This window comes from Abramis brama (assembly GCF_963993115.1).
Source record: "Abramis brama genome assembly, chromosome: 8".
Lineage (NCBI taxonomy): Eukaryota > Metazoa > Chordata > Actinopteri > Cypriniformes > Leuciscidae > Abramis > Abramis brama.
In genome coordinates, this window is record NC_139970.1 from 24677206 (window position 1) to 24687100 (window position 9895).

The 9895-nt window shown below is 37.7% G+C and overlaps 2 protein-coding genes across 3 annotated transcripts; one reads left to right on the top strand and one right to left on the bottom strand.

Moving 5' to 3' along the window:
- Nucleotides 1-341: 341 nt before the first annotated feature.
- On the top strand, nt 342-4710 carry txndc9 (thioredoxin domain containing 9). Of its 2 annotated transcripts, none has more exons than XM_084122242.1 (5): nt 342-414; nt 1053-1241; nt 1427-1545; nt 1653-1907; nt 3914-4710. In XM_084122242.1, the coding sequence occupies exons 2-5, from the start codon at nt 1056-1058 to the stop codon at nt 4032-4034; spliced, it is 681 nt and encodes a 226-aa protein (XP_083978368.1). In that variant the 5' UTR covers nt 342-414; nt 1053-1055; the 3' UTR covers nt 4035-4710. The 2 variants fall into 2 exon arrangements, with proteins under 2 accessions (XP_083978368.1, XP_083978367.1); XM_084122241.1 differs by having other exon boundaries at nt 343-727.
- Nucleotides 4711-8226: 3516 nt separating this feature from the next.
- mrpl30 (mitochondrial ribosomal protein L30) lies at nt 8227-9806 on the bottom strand. The gene is made up of 5 exons (XM_084122243.1): nt 9295-9806; nt 9127-9186; nt 8683-8829; nt 8517-8590; nt 8227-8420 (listed from the first exon to the last, which is right to left on the bottom strand). Exons 1-5 carry the CDS (start codon nt 9343-9345, stop codon nt 8288-8290), a joined length of 465 nt encoding a protein of 154 aa, XP_083978369.1. The 5' UTR covers nt 9346-9806; the 3' UTR covers nt 8227-8287.
- Between the last annotated feature and the right edge of the window lie 89 nt (nt 9807-9895).

A 9895-nucleotide genomic window follows, 5' to 3' on the forward strand; every position in this document is an offset into this window, starting at 1 on the left:
AATGTAAATTTTAAAAAAGTTCGAGCACATTATAGCTATTTCCTATATATATTATATTACTGTTTCGATTGTCCTGCACATACTTTTAAAATGTATTTCTAAAATGTAGCTTTTGTGTAATGGTGCAAAATACTGCAGTTATTAATTATTATAACTAGTGTAACTATAAGGTTACCATGGTAAATGTCTGTAAGGGTAAGCCAGAAAATAAATGACGTGAGATTTTTGCCAATTGAATTCAACTTTGTGTCTTACATCTGCACTGAATTTTATGAAAAAACAACACAATAGATATTTTTATTCTGAAATGCGTCGAGAGCGCTACGATTGCATGACGTAATTAGACGACGCCTCTACGTAAACCCTGTCCCTGCGTCAGTCACTGTGTCGCCTTCTAGAAATTATACAGACTTGGTAAGTGTTGTCGCGTAACATATTTTTCTACAAACTCTGCATTTTAAATTGTATGTCAGTTAAATGATCACTATCTTGTTGTTGCTTTCTGGAGAGTGTGTCGCTTGCCGAATAACTACGCTACAGTCTTTGTTGGCGATCAAAGCTGCCGTTACCACGGTGTTTGAAAGCTACAGCAATACGCTAGCATTAGCACGGTTTGACGCAAAGCCCCACATATCCGTTTTAAAATCATCAGTCATTATTTACAAGAGCTTATTGTCTTTTTAAATCAGCAATTGTAGGTGAGACAATGACATGGGAACTGGAGATGGTAAGCTAAGTTGGCATGCTTGTTGTAGTGAAGCGCTGGCCGACTAACTCACCAGCACCTCCATTGTTGTGTACGAACAACAAAATGCCCATCAAAACTATTGATTAACGTGTGCCACACCTTCTCACACATTAGTAGCAGTTGTTCTGCTAAATAAATTGCATGCTGTATGCACTTTAGTGGTCAACAGTTATTTTGCAGTGTAAAAAAAAAATGTTTGTTCAAAAAGTAGCTTGTTTTAATTTTACTTTAATCATTGTTTGATCAAAATTCACTATTTAATTTTTTAAGTAATTGCATCCATTATGTACTGTATGTCTAACAGGAAATGGCCAGTCAGTCAATGGAGGTTGTTGCGAAAGCCTTGGAGCAGCAGGTGCTGCAGTCGGCACGGATGGTGGAAGAGCAGCTGGATGCAGAACTAGAGAAGTTGCAGACCATGGATGAAGATGACCTGGAGCGGCTCAAGGAGAGAAGGCTCGAGGCCCTCAAGAAAGCTCAGAAACAGAAGCAGGTGGGTGTTATAAACATTTTTAAAGAACCTAGCTCTAAATTCTGAGCTTGTTTTAAGTTTATTATTAAAATGTTTTTTCAAAATAAATGATCTACATGAGATGTTTATTAGTGCTTTGAAGTAGATCAGATTCCCCCTATTGATGTGTTTAAACTTTGTAAACTGTGGTATGTGTGTGTCCTCAGGAGTGGATATCTAAAGGACATGGTGAATACAGAGAGATCCCAAGTGAGAGAGATTTTTTTGCTGAGGTGAAGGAAAGCAAAAGTGTCGTCTGCCATTTCTACAGAGACTCTACCTTCAGGTATTTGAGGATATGTTTGTTTTCTTTTGTTTTCCCTTCATCCTTGTGTTATGAATCAATTGTGTATACAGCTATTTTTAGTGTTTTTTTTGTTTTTTTTTCCAAAGATGCAAAATTTTGGACAAGCACCTAGCGGTCTTGGCTAAGAAACATCTGGAAACAAAGTTCATCAAGCTGAATGTTGAGAAGGCTCCATTCCTAACGGAGAGGCTGAAGATTAAAGTCATTCCAACACTGGCTCTGGTGAAGGATGGGAAGACAAAGGATTACATTGTGGGCTTCACCGATCTGGGCAACACAGATGAGTTTCCAACTGAAATGCTGGAGTGGAGACTGGGGTGCTCAAGTATCATCAACTACAGGTGTGTATGTATGTATGTGTGTCCCCACATTAAAGCCTGGTTCACGCGGGACGATTTTAAAATTGTCGGCCGATTTTCCAAACCTGAGAGACCCCACACACGGCGATAAAAAATCACGGGTCTAACAGTTTTGGTCGTACAGTGTGTGGTGCGCAGCCACACGGCAAAATCAACACATCACACACGAACCGATTTGACTCCCGAGCATTCCCAGGTCAGACGGGAAATCTCGCAAAATCCCTCGAGATCAAACGTGACTTCAGAGTTAACAATCATGGCGGATGAAGAGGATGCAATGGCGATAGTTTAGTTTGTAGTTTGTTTTTAACCGAAAAAAAACGTTATCAAAAGAAAAGGCGATGGTGCTTCCTCGCCGCCTCGTCACCTCGCTTTCTGATTGGCTACACGCCACAGTCCACAGGCTGCGTGCTCGTTTGTCCCCGGGGGACACCACACACGAGGAGAAATCGGGCCAAAAAAATCCCAACATGTTGGATATCCCCGATTTGAGATTGGAGCGGTCCCGGCGTCCTTCCGAGCAGACGAGAGCAGTCTTAACACACCACACACGGCAGGAATATCTGATCAGATTATTTTACGATAATCGGAGCATCCTTAAGATTGTCGGAAGGGGTGAATCGGGGCTAAAATCGGCCTAATTATCCTGCCGTGTGAACCAGGCTTAAGTCCTTGAATTTGAGGGTATTGGACCTGTAAAGTCCTTGAAAGGTCCTTGAATTTGAATTTAACCAAGGTTTGGGAATCCTGATAAATGTGTATGTATGGTGCGATTAAAACGCATACTTGTCATGAAATCAATCATACATCATTTATCTTGTTTAATGTGTTTATTTTGTCATCATTTGCTATATCCAGCTAAATAAACAGATTGAAGGATGATTCTCAAAAATCTGATGTAATCAGCCTGGTTTTCTTTACATTAGGCGCTTGTTCTTTTTTTTAATCTCTTTCTCGCCATGAATATAGCCAGGGTTGCTGGCATAATGTTACAATTATAAACAAACAAACTTTACATTAGCTCTGTTTTGGACTGATTGTTTGAATGAATTCACTTCCTAGAAAATTGGACTGAAAACGTTCCCGGAGTTTAGCAGACTAAAATGATCTAATTGCAAACAGAGAAGCGAAATCGGGTTAAATAGTTTGAATAGAAATTTCCGCCAACCAGGGTTACAGGTGCTTGCCCCATTGTAGATGGTCAGTGTGATAAACTCCCGACTATATCATTTTTAGTAAATAACGCAATTTCACATTTGCGTTAAATAATTTTAATGTGTTAAGGATTTTAATTTTGAATTAATTGGATGTTAACGTTGACAGTCCTAATATATACATTTTCTAAGACTCATATTTTATCTCTTATTTTTAAAATGGGAAACTCTTTTCTATTTAAATAAATGTAATTTATCACTGTGATGGCAAAGCTGACTTTTTAGCATCATTACTTCAGTCTTTAGTGACATCAGAATTCATTATGCTGATTGCAAAAATGCTGATCAAACATTTATTATTATCAGTGTTGAAACTGATAATTTTTTCAAAGATTCTTTATTAAATACAAAGTTGATAAGAACAGCATTTATTTAATAATGTAAATGTCTTTACAATTTAATGCACCCTTGATTAATTAAAGTATTACTATCTTTTAACAAAAAAAAATTCTAACCCAAAACCTCTGAATCAGTGGTTCTCAACCAGGGGGCCTCAAGATGACTTAAAAATGTTTAAAAGACAAAATAAGCTAAAACGACATAAAAATCAAGATCTTCTTTTTGGTTATTTTTATAGAAAATATACATCTTTCTAGTTAGGCCAAACTCTAAAATATTTTATCAGGTTGAAATTGTGAGGGGGGTCAAATATTGTGGACAATGAGGGGACCTTGAAGACAAAAAGGTTGAGAGATCCACTGCTTTAAATGGTATATTTATATACACTATCATTTTTACAAACTGCTTTTATATTTGTATCTTTTCTCAATCTAGTGGAAATATTTTGGAGCCACCAACAATTGGGCAGAAGTCAGGGGCAAAGTTCACCAAGGTGGAGAAAAAGACCATCAGAGGCAAAGGGTATGACTCGGATTCTGAATCTGATGAGGATTAGAGGACCAAAACGTCAAGCTCCGTCTTTCTCAGGGCTTCCAAGTTCCAACATAACAGTCCTAAGTCTTGTAACACCTCTTTGTGATCACTTGTTTTTCTTGCCGTGTCTATTTAATTTGTGTCTCTCACCTTTGTCTTATGTTTGATCCTTTTATGATAACCAAATACCACCTATTTAATTCATATTCCTTTACATATGTTTTAGAAGTGAAACATTTGTATGGAGCATCATACTAGTGAAGGTTCACTCTATTTAGCTCTTATTAATTAAGGAAGATTGAGTTTCTGCAAGACTGAACAACCAGGAGCTTACGTTTAAACAATGGCGCAAAAAAACAAAATGAATATTTCTGCCTCTGATGGACTGAAGCACAGTTCAATGAGCATCAATAAAGTGCCAAGGAAGCAAGCTTCTGTATTCCACTAAGAATTGTCACCTCTTTCTCCCATTGATGTGAAAGAAGTGCAGGCTTTTTTCTTTTGTAGCAGTACATGACTCATTACAGGGTTCCTACGCAGTTTGGAAAAGTATGGAATTTGATTTGAGGTCTGGAAATTTCCAGGTCTGGAAAAGTATGAAAAAAAGAAAGCAGAGTATGGAAAAATATTTGCATTTCCAGACTATTGCCCCTATTTAGTTTTCTTTAATAGAAAATAAAAAAATGAATGAACATAAATTTATCATTTAAGTGTGTTTTCATGGCAGCTGTTTAGTGATTGTCAAACACGACTGAATTCAAGGTGCACTTTCATTATGCAAAAATGCAGGTTATAAGCGTTTTGGGTTTCTTCTCGTGATATTCTTAGCACCGTATTACAGGGCCACTAAAAAGATCTTTGCAAAAATAAAAAATATTCAGACTTTCATGTGCGCATGAGAAACCATTACTTAGCATAGACAAAGCACTGAGCCACCTATTGCACCATAAGCCCATTTCACGGTGTGGTTTCTTGGCCCCCATAGAGTGTGTTAAAGCAGACCTAAGGCCTTGAAATATAATGTACTGGCCTAATGAAAGCCAAATTTTGACCACTTAATTTTTTTATAGACTCTTGTACTTGGCAAATAGGACAATGCACACAGACCAATTTGTGCCATCAGCCCATTTCGTGTCATGGTTTCTCCTTTGCCACAGAGGATACATTAAATTGGACATTAGGCCTTGATTTTAGAGGTACTACCCGAAGGAAAGCCAAATTTTGAGCAAATGGGCCTAGATTTCTATTAATTCATGTGCATATTTGCTCTTTTTCTTCATAGTAAGCTGGCAGGGATGCACAAAGGACATGGGTTATAGTATATAAAACTAGAAATTGTAAATTGCAAGCATGCAAAAAATTCCTGTGCGCATGTGAATAGTTTCTCGAGGGCACGAAAATGTTTCTTGTGTGCATGCAGAAGTCTGTATATATACACTACTGTGAAGTCTTAGGCACTTTAGTATTTTCACCCCACAAAAAATAGTTTTAAGCCAGTTATTTGTATATTTTTGCTGTAGTGTGTCAGCTTACATTTCCAAACATTCATTTTGCCATTAATTGTAATAATCCAGTGAGATTTTTGTATGCACAAGGAGTGACAAGAGCCGGTATGATCAGATCTTACCATCATTGATTCTGTCTGTGATTACATGAAGAAACAGAAAAAAACTGAGACAGACTAAATCCAGAAGAACTGCAGCAATGTCTCCAAGATGCTTGAAGAAACCTTCCTGCAAAGCTACAGTACTGTGAGATGTTTTAGGCACTTGTAAAAATGCTGTAAAGTGAGGACACTTTCCAAAATAATGTCATAAATGGATTATATTTATCAATTAGCATCTATTAACTGAATCAAATCAATATTTGGTGTGACCACCCTTTGCGTTTAAAACAGCTGTTGTCCAGGTACACTTGCACATAGCTTTTCAGGTAGGAAGGTTTCTTCAAGCGTCTTGGAGACGTTGCCACAGTTCTTATGGATTTAGTAGTTTTTTCTGTTTCTTCATGTAATCCCAGATGGACTCGATGATGGTGAAATCAGATCTCTGTGTGGAGCAGACCGGCTGTTGTCAGACTGCTTATGCATATAAAAATCTCACTGGATTATTACAATGCAAAATAAAAGTTTGGAAATGTAAACTGATATTTCCTACTGACACTACAGCAAAGGATATAAATAACTGTCTAAAAAACATTTTTGGGGGGTGAAAATACTAAGTTTGCTTTGGAGATCTCCTACAACATACGCTCTATTTTTCTCATAATATACATTGTACATCGCCACATTTTTCAATGATTCTCAAACGAATCGTCTGATGATTCAGTCTCTTTAAATCTCTCCTTTCTGCTGCCTGCTCTGCTCTGATTGGCCAGATGGCCTAAACTGTTGTGATTGGTCGACCGCTTACAGCGCCTGTCGGAAGCTAAACACACATTACCATAACTGAACTTCAGCTCCGGAGGCATGCTAAAGCTCAGCGATTACACACTGTAAAGACAGTTACTATTGGTGCGTTCAAGTCATTTGTATAGATCGTATTTACGAATTGAACGCACATGAACGCCACCACAATGTCGTAAATACGAGTGGGGAGCACGTGGATTTTCTTTAAGCCTCGATCTTTACGAGTTGGGGGCGTGTCAGTGAGAAACATGGCGGAATACCACAATACTTAAATATATTAGCAGTGATATTGTCAGGCTTTTCTATTTACAGCGCAGTAAGCTAATTGTCTGCACAGAATATGATAGCATTATAAAATAACAATGTAATATGTAACGATAAAGTTTGCAGTGGCTTCATAAATTAAGCACACCATATGCAAATCTTAGTTCTTCATTTTCTAGAACTAGAGTTTAAAGGGTAACTAAACCCCTGGTCAGAGCCTGACTCCACCCACTGGCAATATTTGACAAATGCTAACCTTGCTGTATTTTTGTGTAATTGATTAAGAGAAAGTACACCGCCATCTGACTCCGAAGAAAGTGACTTGAACCTGCCGTCGCAAACACGACTTCCCACCTCATAAGTACGAACTTCCCAGGAGGACTTGAACGCACCATATGACGTCGATTTTTACCATATCAATCCGAGCGCGAGTCTGATGATGAAACATTGGAAAAACTAGTTATTCAACCCAAACCTCCTTCGCAAGGATGACTCGAGCACGACTCAGTGTTTCTCAGTGATACACTACTCAGTTTGAGGTACATTATGAGATGTTGCTGCTGTAATTCCTCACCATCAGCATTAACAAGTGCATGTCCATCAACAAACCCATTATATTTCTAATTTATTGTGGTGCACATGTGGGAACTGTATCATTAACTGTATTAATAATAGTGCGTATGTTAGCCGAATGACTGATGTAACATTAACGTGAGTTTGCCGGTTAGCCGGAGAACTACACAATATAAAACACAAAACTACATATTTTGAACACCCGGCAGAAAATGTATACATCAATAAATAATCAAAACTTGCTTATAAAGTGGATACTGCCCATCTTTAATGGATAAGCGTTTTGTAAACCTCATTTAGACCTCACAGAGATTTTAGAAGCATTCGTCAAAAGGTTGTATCGCTGTGGTAATTTTAACCAGACTCTTCACATCCTCATCCTTTTAAAGTGTTTACAAAGAGAATTTGCTTTTGCTGAGCAGAAAACTACGTCTTCTAGACAACACGAACCAGCTACAGCGTTTGAGGGCGGGTCAAGTTGTGGCGGACAACATAAAACATAGGTGGGCATTAGGCAAATGTGTTACCCAGTGACGTGTAGCCGTCACAGAAGTAAGATTCGAATTCCTGACGACTCGTTTAGGCGGTTCAGAGGCAATTCTTTTGAGAAACAACAACTTTATTTATCGCGTGCTGTTTCGTCTTCAGAACTTTGCAGAAAGCTGCATTACACATTGCATGAAAGGGAATATTCGAAAAAGCATAATGGGGCACTTTAAATATGGTCTGAAAATCTACAGACTTTTGGAAATTTGAGTCTGGAAAAGTATGGCATTTTGAAATGGAAAATGTTTAGGAACCCTGTCATTAAAAAAAAATATATATATAATAAAAAAAAATATATATATACCTGTTCTGTTCGTCAATGGAAAAAAAACTGTCTCCCTGAACATACCAGTGGTTTTAAGGTTACATCACCAGAGTGATTTAAGGTTTGAAATGCATGCTTTTGTAATTAAGAGAAGATCAATTTATTCAAACCTTTATTTAACAAATAGCAAATACACAACACATGTTAGGCAAGAAAAATTCTATGACTCAATGGCCTTCTGCTCAAGTGGTTGCAGGAGACGTTTCACTACCAGCTCCCCTTTGCTGTTCAGATATGTGTTGGCCATGTCCTCCTCAGCAGGTAGTCCATACGGAAGCTTGAGCGGCTCAATCCTGCAGATAAGAATATTTGAATAGGTAAGTTTATTGTAATGGTCAGCAATCATCAACTGATTTAAAAATGTTATGAAATGCAAAAGTCCAACATACCTAACCAGATGCTTAATGGTTTTCAGTAGATTGTTCACTGAAGGGGTGTTCTTGTGGACACGGGGTTCATGCGCCTGGAGAAAAAGATGTATTTAACTATAACATTGTAGTTGTGTGTGATACTATTTCATAAAGTTATTTTAAAAAATTGGAGACCACATCCCACCTTCATTAGCCCCAAGCTCTTTATCACCTTCTTTTCCCAATATGGACGCCTCATTGTGCTTTTAACCCGTGTCACTATGTGTAATTTATGTGGATGTTCTGGATCACCACCGTACTTGTCATGTTCTTTTGCTCGTTCCTCAAATACCTGAAGGACGAGTAGATGGTGTGATGTTACTACAATAAATAAACTGAATCAGATGAATAATAATAATAATACGTTTATTTTATATAGCGCCTTTCATAAAACTCAAGGTCGCTTTACAATAAAGTACAAATAAACACGACATAGAAACAATATAAATAAACTGAGATGGATAACATAATAAATAGAGGTAACTTACATAAACAAACAAACAAAAAAAGGAAACAAGTAGCAAAAAGATATGTTTTAAGGTGGGTTTAGAAATAAAACGATACATGTACATTTTGAACTGTCACGTACCTGTGGAGGGATGCGACTCTTAGTGAATTTAGTGCGACATGATGTGGCTTGTGTCAGATTCTGCAATTAAATTTGAAAAAAGTTTATATTAAACGTTTTTTTGTTGTTGTTTTTGCAATTATCAAAATTATCACGGTTTATTCAACGAGGCTGATGAAATAATCTCACCTTTGTGACAGTGGAGGCAGATGTTAGAAGAGCTCGATACAATCCTGCCATTATCAGACGACTGGCTTGTGTTGAGGTGGGCGCTACCTAGAAAGGTTATTAGCTAGCAAGCTAGCTAGAAGTAATTAATCGTGCCCAGTACAGTCCTCAGTAAGTGGACTATATAATGAGCGTAATCGCATCAAGGAATGTAATGTTATTTACTCAAACACCCACGATATCTAGATATGTTCATGGATAAACCTACCAACTCTAACTATGCTGGATTTCATGCATGTATGTCAACTGAGTTGACCAGAAACGGAAACGACTCGTTTTAGAGTGATTTCAAAATAAAAGTTCCCCGATGCCTAGTCCTTTCTCTTGTAGTGATGACTGATGAGTGGTCTGACTCACTAATCGGTTCTTTAGAACAGTTCATTATAAAGAGCCTGTTAAAATGCACTCAGCGATTCTGTTACCTATTACGTTCACTTAAGCTTTCCAAAGCTTTTTCTTAAACACATAAGCACAAAAACGATAACTCAGTGAGTTGTCGAGAACAGCGCCATCTGGTGCTTATTTAAAATAAAGCAGCCAGAAGCCTGTGTTAGAAGCTCTT